This window comes from Heterocephalus glaber, unplaced genomic scaffold (genome assembly GCF_053883595.1).
Source record: "Heterocephalus glaber isolate CG9 unplaced genomic scaffold, H.glaber_assembly_v1.0 deba00001097, whole genome shotgun sequence".
Classification (NCBI taxonomy): Eukaryota; Metazoa; Chordata; class Mammalia; order Rodentia; family Bathyergidae; genus Heterocephalus; species Heterocephalus glaber.
Genome location: NW_028258191.1, coordinates 1,236,609 through 1,261,705, shown reverse-complemented (window position 1 = coordinate 1,261,705; position 25,097 = coordinate 1,236,609). Strand labels below are relative to the sequence as shown.

At 39.6% G+C, this 25,097-nt stretch overlaps 1 protein-coding gene across 17 annotated transcripts in view; it reads right to left on the bottom strand.

Annotated features, from left to right (window-relative positions):
* Fmnl2 (formin like 2) overlaps positions 1–25,097 on the bottom strand; it is a 303,824-nt gene that overhangs the window by 99,728 nt on the left and 178,999 nt on the right. For all 17 annotated transcript variants that reach the window (XM_013067527.3, XM_013067528.3, XM_013067526.3 and 14 more), the window contains 2 exons: positions 5,666–5,746; positions 737–813 (listed from right to left, as the gene is read on the bottom strand). In XM_013067527.3, coding sequence (XP_012922981.1) covers positions 737–813; positions 5,666–5,746 — 158 coding nt within the window. The remainder of the gene's footprint in view (positions 1–736; positions 814–5,665; positions 5,747–25,097) is intronic.

The following is a 25,097-nucleotide window of genomic DNA, read 5'->3' as shown; positions in this document are numbered from 1 at the left end:
CCGTGGATTTACACCTCATGGTCCCACGATTTGGAGGTGTATGAAAGAGATTCAGAGTGTGTCTCCGAGTGCAATGAGAAAGGTCAGGTAACATCACTCCACTTTCCATCCCCCTCTGACCAGAAACTCCAAGGAATTGAGAAAAGGGGAATAAAACAGTTTAAAACTAACCAGTTGGGAGAGCGACAGCAAAGGCTTAGAGACTTTGCAGAATCTCAGTCTGACCCTAGTCTTGAGGGCTCCTGATCTGCCAGAGACTTGCTAGGTACATATCCACACAAGCACTATCATGAACCCCCTCCCGCTTTCTGGCAGTACTGGGGGTTGAACCCAGCGACTTCACACTGAGCTACATCCCTAGCCCTTTTTTTCACTTTTCAATTTTCAGACAGGGTCTTAGTAAGTCGCAGTCCTCCCACCTCAGCCTTCCAGAGTGCTGGGTTACTTGCATGTGCCATCACCCCTGACCACACTGCCCATCTTCACTGCATCCGAGAAAAAAATAGGTGCATATAAAACTATCGCAAGTATCCCATATCAAGAACTATCTTTCCTGCTTCCACTGATTCTTGCACACTGAGCACTTCAAGTACTAAATAAAGAAAATATTCTGGCCATCTGAATCTCAGTCTTTTAATTCATAATGACCAGTAAGGAAGTTTACTTCTTGGATATGATTCAGTCCCTCTGAACTCTCCCAAGGCTTAGAATTAAGATGTTCAAGAAGTATACTTACCCAATGTGATTTGTTCTTAAAGAAATTTCCAGTTCTCTTAGCACTTGTGTAGATTCTTGAACACGCCTTCTGAATTTCTATAAATTTAAGAACACATATTCTCAAAAACGAACTTTAGCAACTGCTACAATTACAGCTCACCTAGAGTAAGTTTAATGCAATATGAAAATATCTTTACTTCTAAAGCAGGCTCCTCTGATTTTTTGTATAAGAATATAAATCTTTCTCCTCATAGAAAGTAGATTCTGAGAAAAACTAGAAAAAGTACTTATTTCACACAGTATCTTTAAGTAAATAGATTAGTTTCTCTATGCTATACATTCACCAACATATCTAGGAGTCAAAGACCCCCAAGACCACCTCCAGTTTCAACAGTTCACCAGCAGGACTCGGCATGTGGCCACTTCTCATCGCTACAATGAATCAGAGAAAGAGACTATAAAGCTATATCCCCCTAAAGAAAAGATGCATGGGGTCAAGTGCGCAGGAATCCCGGTGCAAGCCTCCAAGTCCTTTCTGGCTAGGAGTCACACGTGACAACACGCACCAAGTCCGACAGGGACTCGGTGTCCAGAGTTTTCACTGAGGGTGGCTCAGAGGCACTGTCTGCCTTGCTCATGCCAAAATTCCACATTCCCAGTGTTTCCCAAACAGATAAGGCAGCGTGAACCATTCTTAGGAAATAATGGGAATACTCTCAGACGACAGATGCCATCAAGGGCCAAGCCCGCACCGCACGCAGGCCTTTCTAAGGACAGCAGTCTCAGGGCTGCTATTCCCGTTCTTTTCTGTGCAACTTAGCATGCTCCAGAAACAAACACTCGGTTATCTTGGCCCTTACTCCTCACTTGGGAAGTCCTTCCTGTGATGTATACACCCCACTACCACCCGTAACACAATTCTTTTGCCCTATCCAAATCCTACCTGCCGGGGATTTAGCTCAGTGGTTTTGCCGCTTGCTGCGCAAGCGCAAGGACCCGAGTTCGATCCCCGGTAACCCCTCAAAAAAAATCCTACCTGCCATTCCAGGACTCCTTTCTCTGACAGCAAACACCTCTCTCTCTCTCTCTCTCTCTCTCTCTCTTTCCTCTCTCACCACACGTGCAGTGCAGTCAGCCAGCTCCACACCGCTGACATTGGCTCCCATGGCTTCAGAGACAAATGTCTGAGGGTAAGGTGGGGGTTGGAAATGGGGATTCCAGAATGTGGGGTGCTAAGAGCTATGCCATACAAGGGGGGTCCATGGCCCAAGCAGACCTGGAATGCTGCTCAGGATAGAGCACTGCCACTCCCAACAGTCCCTAAAAAAGACCTTCTTACATTTTTAGAATACCGATATAGTGGGATATGGGAAATAACAAATCCCTAATGTGACAAAAGAAAAAGCAAGGCGCTCCCTCATTCTGGAGGGTCTTGTGTGATTTGGAGGCACAGTTGAGTCCAGAGTTTACTGGACAATTTTCCAGTAATGAGGCTAAGCAATGAAGCACCAGGCAGGAAGGTGAGTAGGGCAGGATGGTTAAAGGGTTCTCTCTCTTTAAACTCTTCCCAGGGAGAAAAAAATTAAGAATGGACTAGAAAGGAGACATCAGGTGGGGCAGGCAGTTCTGCAGTCTGGATACAGAAGGAAAAGAAGAAAAAAGAATTCAGTTCTACTTTTACTAAAAGGAAAGTACGGCCTGTGGTCACATAGCTGAGGCAGCCATTTCCAGGTGTGCTGGCCACCGCAGAGCAGCTATTCCCACCTCTGAGCCCTCAGTCGCAGGCTGTGCGCACCTGTGGCATTCCAAGCTGGGTGTCAGGGATAGTTCTGACTCATTCCTTGCAGCCTTGGCTCATCCCCAACTCTGCCTCATGCTTCCATCATCATCCCTTACACATCACCAGCATAAGTGCAACACGGAAAGCATAGCAGAGTTCAAGGCTCAGCCGAAGGGCTAAAAATATCTATCAACCCAAGGTAACTAAGTCAGAACACTGCGCTAATATCAGTAACAGCAACAGCTAACATTTCCTAGGCACAAGGCCCAGTGTACACATCTTCAAGGACACGAGAGCTGAGACAAACTAAACTCCTTTGCTCATTTACTCCATTACCTTGAGGAACACTCACTTTTCTGTTGGATTCTGGACCACAGACAGGCCTTGGCATCTACTTCCCTAACGCAGCCACAGTAAGTGCTAACAGCTTGCACTGCTAAATGTATCCAGAATGCTTTAAAACACTTCAAAGAGAAAGCATGTGCCCATGGAGATCAGCAAGGAGGAGCAAGTAGTTATCCATCAGCTTCTGTATACTTCTCCTTTCCCTTCCTGGAAAAGGAGGGCCCACAATGAGCTCAGGAAGACCCTGAACCCTGAGTGAGCCACACTATGGGTCTCACAGCACAACTGCAGGACCAGCAAAGGACCAGGCTCCTTTCTTCAAGATCTACAGCCTTTTTCCATGCCAGACATGAATACACTCTCGCCCAAACCATAGCCTAATGATTGTCTGATATTAAATGAAGAGGATGATAGACAGGGGTCTAGTCTAAAATATCTATTTTAGGCTCTTCATTGTCTGCCCTACAGGGTGTCATTTAAAACTATTTAGAAGAAAATGTAAACAGAGTATCCTTAAGAGTTTTCTTTTTTAAAAAGACCAAATTAAGTGTCTTCTATTCATTTGAACAAAAGATTAATGACTCAAGTATTGGAAGACTCCAGACACAGTTAAAGGAAGACTGCTCAGCTGACTGGCTAAAAGATAAAGCCCTGATTTGAAATCTTCCCACCATCACAATCACTGTCTACAGCTGAGAGCTTTAAGCTCATTTTAACTGCAAGCCATGCCTATTCCATACAAATCTCCTTCTTTTCAGGTTTTAAGCATTACAATTATATGGAATATATCCTTTCCTACTGCCAGCTCCTGACACAAATCTTACTAAAGCAGAACTGTTTAATCCAACATCCACTTTTTTTTTCTGAGCTGAATGACTAATTTTGAAAGATGAGGCACAGACCAAACAAAGCCATTCAGATGAACTCATGCTATTGAGAGCAGAGATATCAGGAAGGAAGATCCAGACAGTTATCACTGGTCCTGCTCCTCTTGATCATTTGTGAGGGAACAGAACACTTTCTGAAAAGCACAGTGGTTGTTCTGTTTTGTATTCTTTGTCTTAAACCAAAAACAACTGATCTAAAGGGGAACTGAGACCACAGGCAGAGCAAGCTCTGGTCTGCCTCCTTAGCACCCTTCCCATCCTGGGCTGAGAACCGATGCAGCACTCCCAGGGAGTTTACATATTTTCTGCTTTCTTTTCACAATGTGAAAAATGTGGAGAGGTTTGTTCTGGAATGGAACATACTCTGCATGTGGGGAAAGCTCGGGCTTATGTGGAAACATCAGCACTCCTGCCCTACTCTGCTCAAGATGAGATGCTTAGTGCTAGGTCTGAGCAGTCAGCCTGGAGGTTACAGGTTGGGAGACTTCTGAAAACCTTCAGAAATCTACTCTAAAATAGAATCTGCTGTCCCTATGCAAAGAAATACCACAGAAAAACACCTGCTTTCTTTGGAGGAGGATATATTTTGTGTGGGGTGGTATGTCTTCCTTTATAACGCTCTCTAACTTGATGAAATAAAGGCTGCTATATTCTTAAGAAAAAAAGACAAACGAGAAATGAACAAGAATTAATCAACTGCTGCATTTTGGGGGCCTGGAAATTGATCTTTTAAAAATAATACGTGTCCTGTATTTCTGACAGGGAGAAGTATTTAATGATACTTTCACAGGGACATTCTTAGAAGATAAGGAATGTTATGTCACGTCAAGTCTTATATGGAACAGAGAAAAATAGTCTGTACTCCACCTTCATTGTCACTCTTAGATTTTACTCCCCTTTGTGTGTCAACATAGGATAAAGGTCCAGAAAACTTAGATACAGATATTTTTCTTTGCTTGAAGGATAGAAAGAAGAAAGGCTGGGCTGGGGATTTAGCTCAGTGGTTCCACCACCTGCCTTTCAAGCACGAGGTCCTGAGTTTGATCCCCGGTACCAAAAAAAGAAAAAGAAATAAGAAGGGTTAGAGTAGCAGAAGATGAAGAGAAAGGAGAAAATTTTTTAAAAGCCAAGAACCCTGAAAACAGTGGCCAACAAAGAAGAGAGTGCCTTTCTTTTCTCCTGAGTCATACACCAAAACAAAAGAGGGAATTCAGCTGAAATATTTCTGCCAGATCCTTGAGAGCAGGAGTTGTGGAAGGTCAAGGGAAAAACAAGCGCTATCTGTTGAACAGCCATCCATCCTGAGCTCCTGAGCAAGGACAGCTCTGCCCTGAGACATCCCAGGGCTGATCCAGGCTGCGGGGCTGTGCCAGGCTACATGGTTTACCACAAGGCATCAGTTTAAATCAATTGTGTAGCTGCACAATACAGAGCTTGTTTGTAAAAGGAGAAAGTCAGTTGAGAATGGAATCAGCTATTCTCCCTTTACCTTCTTGGGGCCAGGGCCAGAGCTTAGGGTAGGGAAGTTGCTAAAAATATCAACCCAGGATGCTGGTACACAGCTGGGATGACAAAGCCCTAGTGAGTTTTCAAGGTCCCTGGAAATCACCAAGGCATGAAAGACAAGTATTCCCTTTGCCAAGCCTGTTACTCCAGGACCTGATCACCTCTGGACCAGACTCACTGCACTGTGTAATTAGAAACAACAGTGAGTCAATAACCATCAGAGAGGTACATGACTCCCATCTAAGAAAGCACTTTTAAACACATCTTTAAGTGAAGGAAAGGTTTTTCTTTTTCTTTGTCTTCTCACATCGTTGGTATCCAAAGGCTGTTTTCCTGGAGGCTGTGGCAGAACTACTGCAAAGCAAAGCAAAAATCTCTTCCAATGCAGAGGACTCTGTCCACTAATAAAGAAGCAACAAATCTACCTTACCTTCCTGGTTACAGCTGGATCCAGATAGCCCTTGAGCTTCTGAATGTACGTGTGGGGAGGATTCTTCACTTGGAATCGTTCCTGCAGGAAGCAAAAGTAAACAGCATGAAAGGTATGAAAGCATGAGGCAGGCACAACAGATTAATGCCACTGACCCCTGTCTAAAATGCCTCCTCTGTGTGAACACGACCCTGCAAATACTCAAACAGTCAGACAATCAAAGCACTAAGCGCTTTGACTCTTCAGAGCAGATGATGTGATCCTCCCTCTACATAGGATGAAATCAAAGCTCAAAGAAATGCAGTACCACCTCCTGGCAACACGGCCAGTCAGTGGTCCAGGGGTCCTGGTCTGAAATCAGACCAGGTCTGTGCAGCTCCAGAGTCTGGGCTGCTTTCTCTGTAGGGCCTGCTGCACTCACTAGAAATCATGCTTTGCTCAACCCGTTCTAGGTGCTCTTTTATCACATACTATTTGGGATCCTTCAATGTTGGCAAATCTTTCATTTTCAGTTATTTATTTAGTTTCATCCAGTTTGAGTCAAGTCTTTGGGTATTTTCAAAGATGTGACTCAAACTAGATAAAACTAAAATGAATAATGGGTGTACTGCTAAGAGAATGGAGTGTGGGAGCGTGTGAGTGAGAACACAGGAACATGTGTTATTATTAATGGGCTCCTAAAGCAGCACTAAGTTAGAAAATCCAAAACTAAGTTGAGCAGGTTTATACACACACAGTTTTATACTGTGTATACAGTTAGAGGTAATCAAGAAAATCATGGAGGGAGGACTGAGGTAGGGAAGGGTCGTAATCAGGAAGACAAATACAGATGACTCCTGAGGAGTGGGCAACGTGCTATTTCTACAGTAGCTCCATGGGGGCCACTGGCTTTATACAACTTGCTGTGCTGGTTCTTAGGTGTCACAGCCATGTAGGGGTTGGGTGAGTGTGCACTATATTTTGCCAAAAAGAGAGATTTGTCATTTAATCAGCTCTAAAAGGAAAAAAGGAGTTTTGTCATGAAATGAGGAAGCACATGCTTGGAAAGTAGACTTAAGATTTTCAGTACACTTACAATCTATGCTCTCATGATTCATATCATGTTCTTTTCTACCTACAACCCAAAAGGTGTTTTCCTAGTAATCCTCTTTCACCTGACTTGCTTAATCCATGATGGGATTTTTCGGTATTTCACAACCCTGACAACTGGCCAGCATGATTCAGCATGTATCTATCCCATATGACCTTGTATTTCTCCAACACAGAGAATCATGACACCTTTTCAAGTCCACTCAGTCTTACTTGATTACAAATTTAGAAGTGCTAACGATCACCTTATTAGTATTGAAAAGAACATCATCTTGAAATATTCTTGAAAAATATTTTAATACTTTATAATGGGGTAAAGTTTGTACTTAACACTTATTAATAATTTTCAGCCAGGCATGGTGGCACCTGCCTGTAATTCCAGCACTCTGGGAGGCTGAGGCAGGAGAACCACAACTTCCAGCACAGCTTGAGCAACTTAGCAACTCAGTCTCAAAATTTAACAAAAGTAAGAAGGAACTGGGATGTAGCCCTGAATTCAATCTCCAGTATTGCAAATATAGTAATTATTATTGCTATTACTATTTCCCTTTATTTAAAAATAACCAGCGTGAATTTAATAGTACATAAACTGTATCTCAAAGAAACTACTAAAGAGAGCAACATACTGTTGCTAATTATTACCCTAAGTCTTCTACCTTCAGAGCAATTTCTAAGTAACAATTTAGTAGTAGTCAACATGACTAGTACCATTATTGTGTATGAAGTCGCATATATGCTTTAATACTATGTTACTAAGGGATCAGAGGAGATCATACCCTCAGAGATTTAGTGTTAGCCTAGGTGAAGCTAAAATAATCTCAAAAACCTCTTAAAAATGAACTCATTAAACCATTCATGATCGTCAACTTTATGCATGATGACAAAAGCTGATGTCAGAGAGCTATTGGGATATTAATAAAAAGTATGCTTTCTAATAATATAATTCCAGTTATTCAAATTTTTAAAAATTCAATAATGAGGGCTGGGGATTTAGCTCAGTGGTTTCGCCGCCTGCTGCGCAAATGCAAGGACCCGAGTTCGATCCCCGGTATCAAAAAAAATTAAAAATTAAAAAAAAATAAAAATTCAATAATGATTCAAGCTGTGGTCCTTTCCGTAACAGTAAACAGAGTGGTACCTCAGTTGTTGAACTCAATTCAATCCAAATTCATGTTCCAACCCTGAAAAGTTTGAGAACTGAACATTTTTCCCATAAGAAATAATGGAAAACCAAATAATTGGTTCTGAGGCCCAAACATTACACAAACACTGTATGTGGTATGGGCAAGAGTAGCACTCAGACCGAAGTTTCACGCTTTTATGTGTGACTCACTCTCAGCCTATACAGGTTTTTTCATCAGATTTTCAGATTCACTATTGAGCAAAGTTACGAACACCCAGTTGTTTTTCAAACTCTGCTGTTCAAGTAGTGTAAAGTTCAGGCTTGGAGGCATTCAACAATGGTAGTATCACTGTATCGCCTGTCATCTCTCTCTATAAAATCCTAATGAATGAAGATCAACAAACTATATCTCTGGTCAATGCACTATTTGCTTCAGGACTTACATTCTAACCTATCAATGGTTGCTGAGAGATTTCTGATTTTTTTCCTTCTTTTAGGCTATGTCTACACAATAGAAAAAGCCACAGTTGTTCCTTTAAAACATAAAAAAATTTGATTCAGTAGTGACTTAGGGGAACTTCCTCAAATATACATATTTACTAGTTCTATTCATTATATTTCTTTCCTTAGGACATCAAATTATAGACAAAGACAAAATAAAGTACACTCATATTTTTCCAAATGTGTCTAGCATTGCTGTTGTGATTTAGGCACATTTTTCATTTATTTAAATAATACTGATGTATTTCCATGGCAAAGAAAATCAAGAAGCCTGAGCCCTTAAAACACATATGCTCTACAACATATCTGCTTACAAGAAAATTCAGCCTAGCTGGGCGTGGTGGCACACAGCCATAGTCCCAGCAATTAGGAGGCTTGGGCAGGAGGATCCTTGTGATTTTGAGGCCAGCCTGGGCTATACAGTGAGCGCAAGGTCAGCCTGGACTACACAGCAGGAAGGGAGGGAGGGAGGGAGGGAGGAGGGAGGAAGGCAAGGAAGAAAGAGGGGAGGGAGGGGGGAGGAAAGAAGGAAGGAAGCAAAGAAGGAAGAAAAAGAAAACTCAGCCCATATCCAAGGACTCAAACGAAACTGTTTTAAGGAAAGAATACAGCTGGGCATGGTGGCGCATACCTGTAATCCCAGTACCCAGGAGGCTGAGGTAGGAGGATCACTACAAGTTCGAGGTCACCCTGGGCTACATAGTGAGTTCAGGGCCAGCCTGAACTACACACTGGGAGACCCTGTCTCAAAAAACCAAGAAAAAAAGAAAGAAAGACTATAAAATGCCAAGTGTTTTTCTAAAACTTAAGATTGTTTGTCCAATACCTACCCACACTACTGTCTGAGTTATAAATCCTGCACCTGAACCCCCAATCTTTTCTTTTTGTCTATCACCTTAAAAATGGCCTTTTGGGCAACAGAAACATTTAAGGGGAATACACTGGAGAATTTCAGCACTTTCGCCGAACATACTCATTTGGAAGGAGTTTGGATAGATAACAGTCATCCCATTTATTTATTTATTTATTTATTTAGGGAGGAACAGAGATCAAACGCAGGACCTTGCACTTGTGAGGCAGGAGCGGTGCCACTGAGCTAAATCCCCAGCCCAATCTTATTTATTTATAATTAATACTCTTTCTCTAAATATCAGATATTTAAATTTATCACTCAAACCCAAAACTACCTTGCCTGGCAGTTTTCCATGGCTCTGATTTCTACATCTGCTTTCTACCACATGTACCATTTTCAACAACTAAAAACTAGGGGGCTTTCAGGAAAATGGCAGAATGGTAAGAAACAACAATGTAGCCTCTCTAAGGTTCAGAATCCAGACACTGGAAAATAACAAGTTGGGAAAGAAAAAATAAAAAAGACAGAAGTAGATCCCTGGGAAGTAGGAAGGATCGGACAAAAAAATTAATCCAATAGAGAAACCGAAGAGACAGAACATAACTCAGAGAAGGGAAGGGACAATCTGCATTTTTCTTCCTAGCTTCTGACTCACAGGAAAGGAAAACCAAAACTACAGAGGCAGAGTGAAACTGGGGACTCCAGACTTTCAGGAGAAAACGTAATGGTGGAATGGACTGGCAGTTGCTGTGAGATGCAGGGAGAAAAGGGGATTCTACTCCTGTGTGAGTCCCTCAACAGGCAACCACTAAGTGAGTAACTCCAGTCCAAGTCCCTGCCATATCCCCTGGAAAGAGTGCTGGCCACTATTCCAGGGAAAGGTTGACTGTTTGAACCTAGGATTCAGCAAAGTCACTGAATGGCTTCACTTTAGGATTCTCAGTATTACGTTCCCACAGTGACTATGTGAGACAGGCATGGGAGAGAGCTGTGGTCAGGGGGCCATGGTCAGGCTGGAGACCCCCTGAGGGGTCTGAGCTAAAGGACACAGGCCTTGCCCTTACAACCAGAGACTAGGCTCAGCCTGAGTTGCTCCAGATTGGAAAGACAGCATTGGCACCCTCGTTCTAATCCTACTACTTGCTAGTACCTGCATCCAGTACAGATCTGGGATCTGCCTTCTTTGTCTACCAGTATGAGCAAGGACATATCTTGACTTGGATACCACCCCAAAACTGTAGATACTGGAAGAAAACCATATATTCAAAATGACAGAGAAATTTCTTTTTGTTTGTTTGGGGTTTTTTGTTTTGTTTTCTTTTTCTTTATTTCTTTAAATTCCTTTCCTCCTTTCTTCTCCACCAGTTTACTGGGCTTTGTGGAATTTTCCTTTGTCCTTCTTCCTTGCTTCTTGTCTTTTTCTTACTTTTTTCTTTTTTCCAATTTCCTTATTTTTTTCACCTCTCCCTTTAAGTTTTTTCATTTATTTTTACTTTTCATATAATTTTTTCTCCCTTTTTTCTCTTATCTTCTATTTTTTGTCAGTTTTTTTATTTTACCTTTACCCAATTCTATAAACACCCTTCTACGCTCAATAGACTCCTTTGCAGACTCCACTTCTCTCTCCTCCTCATATGTAGTTTAAGGTGTCAAATTTTTATTTTTGTATTCTCCCATTCCCAAAACCTCTATCTTTAACAGTATAACCATAAAGCTTTATTAATGTTTTAATAGTTCATTAACTCTGTAAAATTACTGTTGAATTCTTTTCTACCACTTAGCAGAGATACAGATGCTGCATTTAGTACATATTAACTGTAAATCAATACCTGGGTTGTCTTAATATTTACAACATAATTGGGGGTTTCTTCTCTAGGGTTAAGGGTGGTACATAATTGCTTTTATGGTGTGTTAAAATCCAATTTGTCTTGGACAATACTACTGCAGCTGGCTTGCTGGATATTGCCAGGGTTTCATAATTGTTCCTATTATCTGTAAGCTAACATTCAGATTATTTTCAATACTAGAATATATTCCCAGAGAACTCAGTGTTGGGTGAATAACACTGCATCCTCCCCTCCCAAATTAACCAAGGTTGTCAGATCTTGGGGCTGAGCCAAAAGACCTTAATTAATCACATCCATCTGTACATTACTGAAAAGCAATGAAAGAGAGCTCCATACTAAAAACAAAATCTTTACACTATAGATATCCAGAAGCCTCAGCACAAAACAACCAACCAATACCTAAATACCTGTAATGATGCTCAACATTACTGATAGGAATATGTTAATTTAATAACTCCTCAACTTCAGATACACCAAATAAAAAGTGATGAAAAAATAATTCTTTAGTCATGGTGACTAAAGTACAAATTTAGTGACCTTTATCAGTACAAATTAATAAGCCATCAGAAAGGTTTTTTTTTAATATAAAGTTCTTTCAAAATGTCTAATCACACAATACCACCACCCTCACCTCCTGCCATTTATCTCTCTGTGTGATCAAATTATCTTCAGAAAATGTTTGGGGATGGGAAATATCAACTGCTCGAAATTTTTTAACCATTCCCAAAAACACTTTTTTAAAAACCCCAAATTCATGTAGTATTAACATTCAGATACACCAGGCTAACAAATTGCATTAGAAGGGGGATAAAAAGTGGATGAAAATATACATTAGAATCACAGAATCATAACTAAGCTTCTTGCTAATAGAATTTCACATTAATAAATCAGAATGTTAGGAATTCAAATCCTATTCAGTACACCTCTCTGGTAAAGATCAGCAAATGTCTACTTGTTGTTAAAAGTCACTTCATTTATATAAGCCCAGGAACTTCACATCTAGGGCAGCACTTTTTATTTTTCAAAGATTATTTACCTTTTAATGACACTTTACTATATTCTTTAGATCTCTTACTCAAGCCATTTTATTGGCTACTAGATACTAACTCCGTTTTATAGATAAGCAAACTGTGACTCAGAGATTACATCATTTTCCTGGAATTATTTCTACAGACATACATACCAAATCAAAGATTAAAACTCAGGTTTTCTGGCCAGGGATTTAGCTCAGTGGTTCTGCCGCCTGCCTTGCAAGCACAAGGACCCAAGTTTGATCCCCAGTACAAAAAAAAAAACCTCAGGTTTTCTGACTAATCTTTGTTCTTTTAACTACAGGCTAGAAAGCACACTTATTTTAAATATGACAGGGTTAAAGTTTTGCTTTGTTTGATGGTCCCAGGGATTGAAACCAGGACCTTGCTCATGCTAAGCAATCGTTCTACCATTGAGCTACATTCCCAGCCCTTCCTTATTTAATTTTAAGATAATTTCTTGCTAAATTCCCAAGCCTGGCCTTAAAATCATAGACTCTTGCCTCAGCCTCCTAAGTAGCTGGGATTACAGGCTTTCGACATCATGACCAGTGCATACAGTAAAAGTTTTTAAAAGAGTAGAAACATGTCCTGTACTTCACTAAGTCTTAGTATATAAAAGAATACTTGTTTAAAACACTAAACTTCAAGTCATGCGGAACACGCCGAATCAGCCCGCGACCCGGCAGCAATCCACTGGACACCCCCCAGCCGCTCCGCTGGCCTCTTCTCTGTACAGCCACCTGGTTCCGCACTACAAAGACGCAGAGGACGCCGGACCACCAGACCACTGTACTGGGTAAGTTGGAGTCATCTTCACCTCCCATCAGGACCGGGACTATCTTTAGGGGAAGGGCAGCTGGAACCTGCAATACAACTCCGCAGAGTTCAACCCTACAGGAGGACAGGGAGCTCAACTTGGGACTTGCAGCCAGAAATCTGCCTGAATCTCACGGGTCTGCGACTAGCTTGCTGAGACTCATTGACTTATATCTGCACACTGCTACCCACGCTGTCTATTGTGACAGCAGAGACATACCCTGAAAGAGGCCCTTCATCTTCACTGTTATTTTTTATTCCCAAAATTAGTATTATTAGTTTGGTTTTTTTCTCTTTTCTTTTCCTTTGCTCCTCTTATCTTTAATTGTTTTTTCGTACTCTTTGCAAATATTTGTTTTTCTCTCCTTTTTTTTCTTTTCTTTTCTTCTTTCTTTTCTCTTTCCTTTCTCTCTCTCTTACACTCACTCTCTTGCTCTCCCACATTGCTCATCTTCCCTTTTTGTCCCTGTTTTGGTCCTCATTCAGAGTTCTTCTCTATTTTCCTATTATTCTTTTTCCTTCTCACCTGTGTTCTCTGGCCACACTGCTAACCTTCCCCTATCCTTCTTCCCATCTGTTCCTCCTTCCCCAACCCCTTCTAACTCCCCATCCCAAAGGGTAAAGTTGTTATATTGAAGAGTTTATTCACTATATGTTGGGTTGGTCCTCGATCTTGATTTAATTCACACAGCTAAAGGTGATAGATTAATAACTACCACAAAATCTCATTTTCAAAGATGTACTTGATGCAGTGGTGTTGCTGATTGTGTCACTTGGGCTAAGGTGTGGGTATTGATCTAGTCAATGAACTTTCCTAGTATAAGGAAAATGAGATAGCCTTAGAGTCATTAGAGACTCAAAACTTAAAGACCAGCTATATCTGGAAGACACCTCTGAGAAGCAGTCATTCCATAAGGGTTCTAATTACAAGCAACACAGATACCTACAATAAGCAATTTCAAACTATCAACCCAGGAGTTAAACCACGAACAGTACCAAAAACAAAAATGAGAAGACATTTACGCAAGGCACAAACTCAGACTTCCAACCCACCAAGGGTAAATCCTGGGGGAAATGGGATGGAAAAGTCCCATAACCAACCACCTGGACACCCTGAACTGACAGCACAGGAAGTAACAAAACAGACGAATGAGTCTGTAGAAAAATTCAAAGCAGAAATGATCTCCCAGATAACTACAGAGATGGTGAGCAGAATGAAAGACATGATTAGAGGATCTAGAAGAGAAACAGATAAAAAAAAATAGATTAGCTCAGAAACATGCTGAAAGCCATGAATACCCAGCATAAGAAAGAAATGGACAGGGCCGGGGATTTAGCTCAGTGGTTCCGTCACCTGCTTCACAAGCACAAGGTCCCGAGTTCAATCCTTGGTACCAAAAAAAAAAAAAAGAAATGGAAACTATGATCACCAACATAAGAAAGAAATGGAATCCATGAAATAGATCCAAACAGATATTCAGGAGATCAAAAACTCCATTGAAAGTATCCACAGCAGATTAAGGGAATCTGAAGATAGAATATCAGATATAGAAGACAGCATCATGGTTAGAGACCATGAAAATAGAGATTTCTTAAAAATAGTAAGGGACCACAAGAAATCAATCCAACAACTGCTAGACGATGCAAAGAAGAATAACATAAGACTGACAAGAGTCCATGAAAAAACAGGAGAAAGAACAATTGACATAAAAAAAATGTTCACAGAAGTAATAGTGGAAAACTTCCCAGACAGAGGTAGAGAATTGGACATACAGATAAGTGAGGTATATAGAACTCCAACTAGCCATGACTAAAAGAAATCTACATCTAGACATGTAATAGTCAAGATCCCAGAAACCCAACAGAAAAACAAAATCCTACAAGCAGTTAGAGAAAAGAAACAAATCACCTACAAAGGAAAGCCCATCAGAATCACAGCAGACTTCTCAACACAAACCCTCAAATCAAGGAGAGCCTGGAGTGAAGTATTTCAAGCCCTAAAAGAAAATAACTTCCAACTTAGACTGTTGTATCCTGCAAAATAATCCTTCAAAATCGATGGGGAAATTAGATACTTCCACAACAAAAAACACCTGAGAAATGTCATGAGCACCAAACCAGCACTACAAGCAATTCTAAACAATATCCTAGAAAAAAGCAAGGGAAGATCACAACTCCATGAGGCCCAACAGAGGGAAGCCACCAGGCAAGGTAAGACACTAACAGGAAAGGGGGAAAAAATAAGAAATAAAAAAACCAACAAAAGTAAAACATCATGACAAGGATAAATCAACATCTATCAATTATAACCCTCAATGTTAATGGCCTCACTTCACCAATCAAAAGAAATAGACTGGCAGAATGGATTAAAAAAGAAAATGAAACAATATGCTGTATACAAGAAACACACCTAACTCAAAAAGAAACTCATAGACTGAAAGTAAAAGGATGGAAAACAGTTCTCCACACCACAGGAACCCAGAAGGAAGCAGGGGTAGCAATCTTATTTGCAGACAAAGTAGATTTCAAACCAAAACTAATTAAGCGAAACAAAGAGGTTCACTACATCCTTGTGAAGGGAACAATCCAAGAGGAAGAGATGACAATCCTAAACATATATGCACCAAATATGAATGCCCCCAACTATACAAAACAAATATTAATAGACATGAAAAACCAAATAAACACTAACACAATTGTAGTGGGGGACCTCAATACCCCACTATCACAAATAGACAGATCATGTAGACAAAAAGCCAACAAGGAAATTCTAGAACTGAACCAAACTATTGAACAAATGGACTTAATAGATGTTTACAGAGTGTTCCACCCCACAAAATCAGAATACACATTCATTTCGGCTACACATGGGTCATTCTCCAGAATAGACCACATGCTAGCTCATAGGACAGGTCTAAGTAAATGTAAAAGAAGTGAAGTTACCCCCTGTATATTATCAGACCATAGTGCAATAAAATTGGAGATCAATAACGTAAGAAACCGCAAAACCCCAACAAACATATGGAAACTGAATAACATCCTCTTGAATAACCAATGGGTCACAGAAGTAATTAAAGAAGAAATTAAACAGTTTCTACAAGTAAATGAACATGTCAGTACAACATACAGGAATCTATGGGACACAATGAAAGCAGTTCTATGCAGGAAATTCATAGCAGTGAATGCCCATATTAGGAAAACAGAGAAAACTCAGATAAATAACCTAATGCAGAACCTCAAGCTCCTAGAAAAAGAAGAGCATAACGAATCCAAAGCTCATACAAGAGAGGAAATTATAAAGATCAGGGCAAAAATCAATGCAATGGAGACTAAGAGAACAATACAAAAAAATCAATCAAAGAGTTGGTTTTTTGAAAGAATAAATAAAAATCGATAAACCTTTAGCCAACCTTATCAAAAAAAGGAAAGAAAAGGCACAAATACATGCAATTAAGAATGAAAGAGGTGAAGTCACAACAGATCCAACAGAAATCCAGAGAATCATCAGTACCCACTTTGAGAACCTCTACTGCAATAAAATGGAAAACACAGAAGAAATGGGCAGATTCCTAGATACATACGAATTGTCAAAGTTAAATGAAGAACACATAGAAATTCTAAACACCCCAATTACAATGAGTGAAATTGAAAATGTAATAAAATATTTACCAACAAAGAAAAGCCCAGGTCCGGATGGCTTTACTGCTGAATTTTATAAGACATTTAAAGAAGAACTAATGCCATTACTCTTTCAACTCATCAAGGAAACTGAAAGGGAAGCAATACTTCCAAATTCATTCCTGGAAGCAAGTGTTACTTTGATTCCAAAACCAGGGAAAGATCCAACCCAAAAAGAGAACTACAGGCCAATCTTCCTTATGAACATAGATGCAAAAAAATCCTCAACAAGATACTGGCAAACAGAATACAGAGGGTCATAAAGATCATACACACCCTGACCAAGTCGGATTTATCCCAGGGATGCAAGGATGGTTCAACATTCATAAATCAATACATGTAATACACTATATTAACAGAGTCAAGGACAAAAACTATATGATCATCTCAATAGATGCAGAAAAAGCATTTGACAAAAGCCAGCACCCATTCATGATAAAAACCCTACAGAAAATTGGAATAGAAGGTCTTTATCTTAACCTGATTAAGGCTATCTATGAAAAACCAACGGCCAACATCATACTAAATGGTCAAAAACTGAAAACTTTCACACCAAAATCAGGAACAAGACAAGGATGCCCACTATCACCACTCATGTTCAATATAGTTCTGGAAACATTAGCCACAGCAATTAGAAAAGAGAAAGAAATAAAAGGAATAAACATAGGAAAAGAAGAAGTTTAACTGTCATTATTTGCTGATGATATGATACTTTACATAGAAGACCCGAAAAAACTCCACCAGAAGACTTCTAGATTTAATTGACAGATTCATTAGAGTAGCTGGATACAAGTTCAACACTCAAAAAACAATAGCCTTCTTGTACACAAATAACAGACTCACTGAGAGAGAAACTAGGGAGACAATTCCATTTACAATAGCATCCAAAAAAATGAAATATCTAGGAATCAATCTAACAAAGGAAGCAAAAGACCTCTACACTGAAAACTACAGCACTCTGAAAAAAAGAGATCGAAGAGGATACAAGAAAATGGAAAGACATCCCTTGCTCCTGGATAGGAAGAACCAATATAGTGAAAATGGCCATACTTCCAAAACTACTATATAGATCCAATGCAATGCCAATTGAAATTCCAACAATATACTTCACAGAACTAGAGAAAACAATCCAAAAATTCATTTGGAACCATAAGAGGCCTAGAATAGCTAAAGTAATTCTAAGCAACAGAGACATGGCTGGGGATATCACAATCCCCAACTTGAAACTATACTACAAAGCTACTGTGATAAAATCAGCATGATACTGGCAAAGGAACAGACTTCAGGATCAGTGGAATAGATTAGAAGATGCAGAAACAACTCCAGACATGCTCAGCCACCTCCTCTTTGACAAAGGAGCCAACCACCATCATTGGAGGAAAGATAGCCTATTTAATAAATGGTGTTGGAAAAACTGGATTTCAACCTGCCAAAGATTAAACTAGACCCATACCTTTCACCATGCACTAAACTAAGATCGAAGTGGATTAAAGATATAAATATTAAGACAGAAACACTAAACTTGCTGGAAGATAAGTTAGGTAGAACTCTTGAAGACATTGGCATAGGAAAAGACTTCATGAACAAAACCTCAGCAGCACGGGAACTAGCAGAAAAATCAGCAACTGGGATCTCATCTTATTGAAAAGCTTCTGCACTGCAAAAGAGACCACCAACAGAGCTAACAGACAACCTACAATATGGGAAAAAAATTTTAGCAGCTGTACCTCAGACAAAGGACTACCATCTAGAATATATAAAGAATTCAATAAAATCAGGCCCCCCAAATTCAAAGACCCAATTCAAAAATGGGCATCTGAAATGAACAGACATTTCTCTGACAAAGAAGTAAAAGCAGCACACAAATGTATGAAAAAATGTTCAACATCACTCATCATTCGAGAGATGCAGATGAAAACAACACTGAGATTCCACCTTACCCCAGAAAGAATGGCTGCTATCAAGAAATCAACAAATAACAAATACTGGCAGGGGTGTGGGGAGAAAGGAACCCTTCTCCATTGTTGGTGGGAGTGCAAACTGGTGCAACCACTGTGGAAGTCAGTGTGGAGATACCTCAAAGAACTAGGACTAAAGGTCCCATTTGACCCAGCTATTCCCCTGCTGGGGATCTTCCCAAAAGAATTAAAAGAATCATACCACAGTGATATATGTGCACCCATATTCATAGCAGCACAGTTTGTAATAGCTAAAGCTCAGAAGCAGCCCAAGTGCCCGTCAACTGGAAACTGGATAAAGAAAATGTGGTTTTTTAATAAAATGGAGTACTACTCAGCCATAAAGAATGAAAAACTAGAGTCGTTTATAGCTAAATGAATGCATATCGAGGCCATACTCTTAAGTGAAATAAATAGGACACACATGTGTAAATACCGAATAGTTTCTCTAGTGTGAGAAACTGAAAGTGTAAATAAGGATTACAATGATCAAGATGAATAATTGATAAGTTGAAATAGGAAAAAAGGTCCAAAGATGCAGGAGTGAAGCAAGGGGAAAGGGAAAGGAAAAGAGGGAAAGGAAAAACTATGAGAAAAGATAAAAACAAATGAAAATGAAATCTATGTAAATAGGGAAGGGCAGAGGGGGTGAAGGGCGCACAGGTAATGGGGAAAAAAATAAGAACCAAGATACATCATGTACAGGTACAAACACCCAATGATAAATGGAAATGAATTGTATACCTGAAATGTACCAATAAAATGTACCAATAAAATTTTTTAAAAAGACTAAACTTCTTTTAAATTCTACATAAAAATCACTTCTCTCTTATTTTCAAAATGAGCTGTTAAAGTCTGTAAGTTTTCCAAGAAACTGGAAGTGCCCTGTACAGAGCGCACCTATGGCAGGACTAGTCCTAGGCCTAAGTCAGCCAACTCCTGTCTGAGCTAAAAGACATTTGCTGCTGCTGCTGCTGCTGTTGCTGCTGCTATTGCTGTGCCTGTGCTGTGTCTCCCATGGTTCTCCAACTGTTGAGTGCCTTTCATAACTATGCATTTCTCATTCACTGTCACCAGGAAGGTGAGGCTGCCCACACACGTATCTGCTCACCAGACGTGGAAGAGACGAAGGCTTTACTGTATAAGAGTCCTTTGTGTAATGACTAAGGTTCAAGTCTATTGCAACCACAAATGAAAAACAAGGCCACTCAAAGATACTAAATAAAAGGGGTGTGACAGATACACTAAAGAAATGAGATAAGTCACAGTAAATGGAACTCATTGACTATGCCACCACATGGCTTCTGTTGTAAACTGGGGATCAACCCTGGGCTGCGATCACAGGCGTGTGCCACCACAACTGGAGACCTTCTCTAGTCACAGAAAGATAGCCTTAGGTTCTTCTGAACCAGCTGAAATGGTTCTTTGGGACTTCCCCTTCCTTTCTCCATTTAAATGTAATAAAGTTTCTCACTGAAAGCCCTTCTATACAGCGGTTTGGAATTGGACATTGCACTCTTCTGACAAGACATTTCTGATCTTTTATACACTCTCTAATCATGAATACAATTACATGAGAAATTGAGGTTAATTTCTCACGGAGTGGACTTGCAGCAAGCATGTTTTAAGCTCCATCCCATAAATCATATTTTGATAAGCAGTCCTAAACTCAAAAGAGATTCCAGTGAATTTTATCCTATACCTTCGTATTCTAAGATCTAATGAAATTAAGAGTAAGACATCTGAAAATACAAGAAGGCTCAAGAAAATGAATGCCTCTCACACATACATTTAATATCAAGTTTCTTTCCAAGTTTGGAATGGCCACAGAGTCACAGTCTATTTCAGTGGTGTAACAGTAGAGCTACATAAACTGTTTAAACATTCTTGGGGATAAAGTAAATGTCACCATTATTAATTAGGGTTTTATTTTTCTGATCCTACATTAATTCACATTGGAGAGTGAAAATTCAAAGGGCTCTGGTTTATGCACTAAGCTTACTACGTTTGGATTTTTTTTTCCTAGAAGCTGGAGATTGATGGGTTCAGGGCATCCTTTCCAAAGGCTGAGTGAGCAAACTGTACTCTTAATGAGTCATAATCACAAGTGGTACTGCTGCCATTTCTGAGTACTAATTTGCAAGGCTGAGCTTGGTGCTAAGTGCTCTTCAGAGTTAGGTGGACAGGAACAAGCTGTGTGTTCAAGGGGTGCATCCTCTCAAGTGGATAATGTAGACTTAAACAGATGCAGAGAACATCACAGAATACTGCATATAGACAGAAGTAATTTGTACAGCATAGGAAAGGCCAAGAATAATGCATTTGCAAGGGTGAAGGATGCCAAGACCAAACGGGGCTCCCTAAGCAGGAGGGACTGAGGTTAAGTCACAGCACATCAGCCTTCACAGGACAATTTATACAAATGGAAAGCAACAAATATGTCTAGACTCACCCAGGAATTGAGAGTACCAAAGTCCCCCAAGAGAACCCATACTTCTTGTTAACCCACAGAATTTTTAAATTCTGAAATTTCAGAGAGGTTGCCAGATTAACCCATCACCAGAAAGTATGCATGCATCTCAGTATGTAAAGAGTGAGAAAAGAGAAGACAATTTAGATAAAATAAGGAAAAAGCATTAAAACACTACTTATTTACTACAACAGACAGCCAAGAAAATAAGTTCAGATGGGATTCTAATTTGTGTAACAACTACCAAAGAAGTCGGTGTCTGCTGTGCAACTATTTAGAAGGCTCCTCATGGACATTATTAGATAAAAAAAAAAAAATTCTGCTCACCAAGCCCCTGTCCCTGAACATTTTAAATCTTGCAGTTACATTTAGGTCCTCTTTCCAGGCACTGGCATGAATAATAGCAATGTGTTTGGGGAAAAAAATGATCATTTTTTTCCTTCATTCATCCAAACACATTATACAAGCCACTATGTAAAAAGCGCAAAGAGAAATAAATTCAATTCCAAAGCGTTAAATCTCATCTGTGTGATACTAGAGACATGGCTGTAATACAAAGTAGAATATGATAAAAGCTATATGTGATCCTCAAAGTTCAAAGAAAGGCGAGGCTCTTTCCAACTGAGACGATCAAAGGAATCTCTCTGGAGAAAGTAGCTTTTGAATTGAATTTTGAAGGACAGGCAGCATACCGATATCCTGGGATGGCGTGAGAGGAGTTTTCCAGATGGGGGAACATGGGAACAAAATCAGAGAAGTATGGGACATGTGCTAGTAACTTCAAGGGGGTTACCTAGTTTCCAGAAACACTGAGTATGAAAAGAACCTAAATGGTAAATTGGAACAGGCAAGATGGATGTCAAATAATAGGCTAATGAGTATAGGACAGACAACAGAGAGTCAACTGGGAGGTGGTGCTAGTAGAAAAACATGGATAATGCTGTATAGCTCTTCTTTCTTCACACTCAACTCTAAACACTGGCCATTTCTGCACTACACTAGGCCTGAAAATCAGCACACTAGATTCATTCCACAGCCATCGCTTCTTGGAGAGCTTTAAAGCATTCTTCACCTCGAGTATGGAATCATTTTCCTAGTCAGGAATAAAAGGACAACTTTCCAAGTGTTCCATTATAGCTCTAGACTGAAAATAACTTCGATGAGACTTTTCCAAATGCTTTCCTTTATTTAGACTAGCAAGAGTTTCTTGTAATTCAACAGGTCTTTCCTGATCCAAACATCTCATAATTCATTTTCAAATATGTAGTTATGAGTTGAACTTCTTTAATCCTAATTATAGCTCATCATTTTGGCCAATTAAAAAGTGTTCTCACTGAACTTGTTGATCTTATGATGGAAGAGATCATACTCCAGAGTTTGCTTACTATCTCATGTGTCCAAAGCAAAAATTCAACTACCATGGCACTTGGCAAATAGCACTGCTCAGTAAGAAATGGTGGTGGTTGGTTGTTGTTGTTGTTGTTGTTGTTGTTGTTAAGAATCTAAGAACTACAATGAGAAAATGTCATATTTATAGTAGAAAATCTTTAGGATGATCTTCAGATTCTTTCCTTTGCCCTCTCCATAGCCAAAGAGCTCTCCCGCCTCCCTCTTTTTCAAACTAGCATTTCTTAAAGTGTAATCTACCAAAGGGCTGCATCTAAATCAACTGAAGATGCTAGTTAAATTGCAAGTTCTCGCGACCCAATTCATCAAATGCCCAGTAATTTGCATTCTTCCTAAATTCTCTAAGTAGCTCTCCTAATACTAAAGCTTAACAGTATGGCTTTACACTGTATTTCCTACTTTGAATTACTGAATACTATATATACTTAATCTACAACAAAAGATGTGAATGAAACCGATCCTTCATAAAGATGATGCACAAATTGCAAATAGGGCCATTAAAAATGTTCAACGTTATTATTCATTAGAGAAATGTAAATTAAAACCACAAAGACACAGCTCTATGTCCATTAAAAATAGCTTAATTATGGAAACAAAGTCTTTCTAAATAGGGAAGGGTGGAGGGGTTGAAGGGCTAGGAATGGGGAAAAAATAAGAACCAAGATGCATTATGTAAAGGTATAATTCCCAATGAGAAATGTAATTGTGTTGTATACCTACAATGGACCAATAAAAGAATTTAATAAAAAAAATAGCTTAATTGAAAATACTGACAACACCAAGGGTTGGTGAGGATTTGGAGCAAGTGAGACCCTGCTATATTATTGGAGGAACACAAAACAGTTTAAGATGAACAAAAAGTATCTCAAAAATTTAGATATATTCATTTACTTTTTTACTGAGTATAGCTCTCTTTTCTAAAAGGTTTACATTAATACTTTGTTGGCTTCACTTACCATAATTAATCTTTTACATTTAGGAAGGCAAATAAAAGATGAAGGGAGGGGAAAGAGGAGAGGAAAAGGACACAAGATGTGATATGCATGCACAGCAACATGATGAACATGATCATTATATACTTCAATATGTACTAATACATAATAAAAATAGGAAGGAAGGCAGGAAAGCAGGAAGACAGGAAGGGGAGGAGATGTCAGATGGGAGATGGGAGATTGGAAAAGGGAAAGAATCCACCAGAGATCAACCAACTAGTCAACTGTCTTTTTGACTGTTTAAGGCGACGGGGTCTTACTATGTCGCCCAGGTTGGCCTGCAACTTCAGGGCTCAGGTGATTTCTCCACTTCCGCCTCCACAGCTGAGAGCACAAACCATGCTGAGTCAACTTTGTAGGACATTCCCAAGAAATAAAGCACTCCAGCGGGTCCCAGAAACCTCGGTTTTACTATTTCCACCCCATTGATAGACCATTCTTTTTTTTTTTTTTTTTTTTTTTCTTTTTTGGTACCAGGGATCAAACTCGGGTCCTTGGTCTTGTGCAGCAGGCTGTGAAACCGCTGGGCTAAATCCCCGGCCTGATATATCATTCTTAACTCTGTTTAAAGTGGTGAAAAGGGTAGGAATTGTGTCGCAGCTTTTCATTAGGCTCTATCAAACCATTCTTACACCTTCACTGTCAGGTTATGAGATTTGCTTAATCCATCACCTTGATCTATTCTTATCTGCCCCACCCCCAGCACATAGCCCATTCTCCTAGGTATATGTCACCTACTGTAACATAGAAACAAAAGCAATGTAAACTAACCACCTGAAAACCTAAATCTGAAACCCAAGCTCTAGTAGGGAACTATGTATTCTTGTTAGATTGTCCATCTTTAATTTCTCAATTAACGTCATAAACACGCCTTCTAATCAGCCTCATCTTTCTTTCCATCTTCAAACCACAGCATTAGGCAAGTATTAGTTTCAATCTGTGATTCATGTGGTCAGGATCAGTCCTTAAACCAAGCTCTCAGAAAATACCTGAGAAAGACAGGCTGAGAAAGAAGGTTGAAAGTAGGTTCTTCTAAATGGGTCACTGCTGGGGACATCTGCACGCTGTGACAGAAATATATAAGCATATCACCAACCTATTGGGAATGCCTATTCGACAGGGTTTAGATAAACTCAGGAAGTTACATTATCTCTGAAAATGTGAATGCATACATCATCAGGTAAGTGATGAGGTCAAAGTGATTGTAATGAGAAGAAGCAGTGGTTTTAAAGGTAAGAAATACATCCATAATCATGATATTTCTCATACCTGAAGATGTGACTGGAAGCCTTGCCTTTGCCTGCAGCTCGTACCCAGGATGATCGTGTAAAATACATACTCTCTAACCCTACATATATCTGTCCCTTTCTTACAGAACCCAAACCATATTTCTAATTCATTTTCTTCATGTCTCACTGCCCCTCCAGTATCTACAATATCATTAGATATCAAAACCAATTCACCCGGTATTTCTGCTATTTAAGTAAAATCACTATGTTGTTTCACTGCAGCAGTAAAGATATCAACCACAGACTCCTCAATGACTTCAAAAAAGGACGTTTTAAAAACACTTTATTTCCTTGAAAGATCATCAAGATAGTCATAGTGTATGACACATCACTCTTCACAGTGTGAGCTTAATAAATCATTTAGTTGAGTAGTGG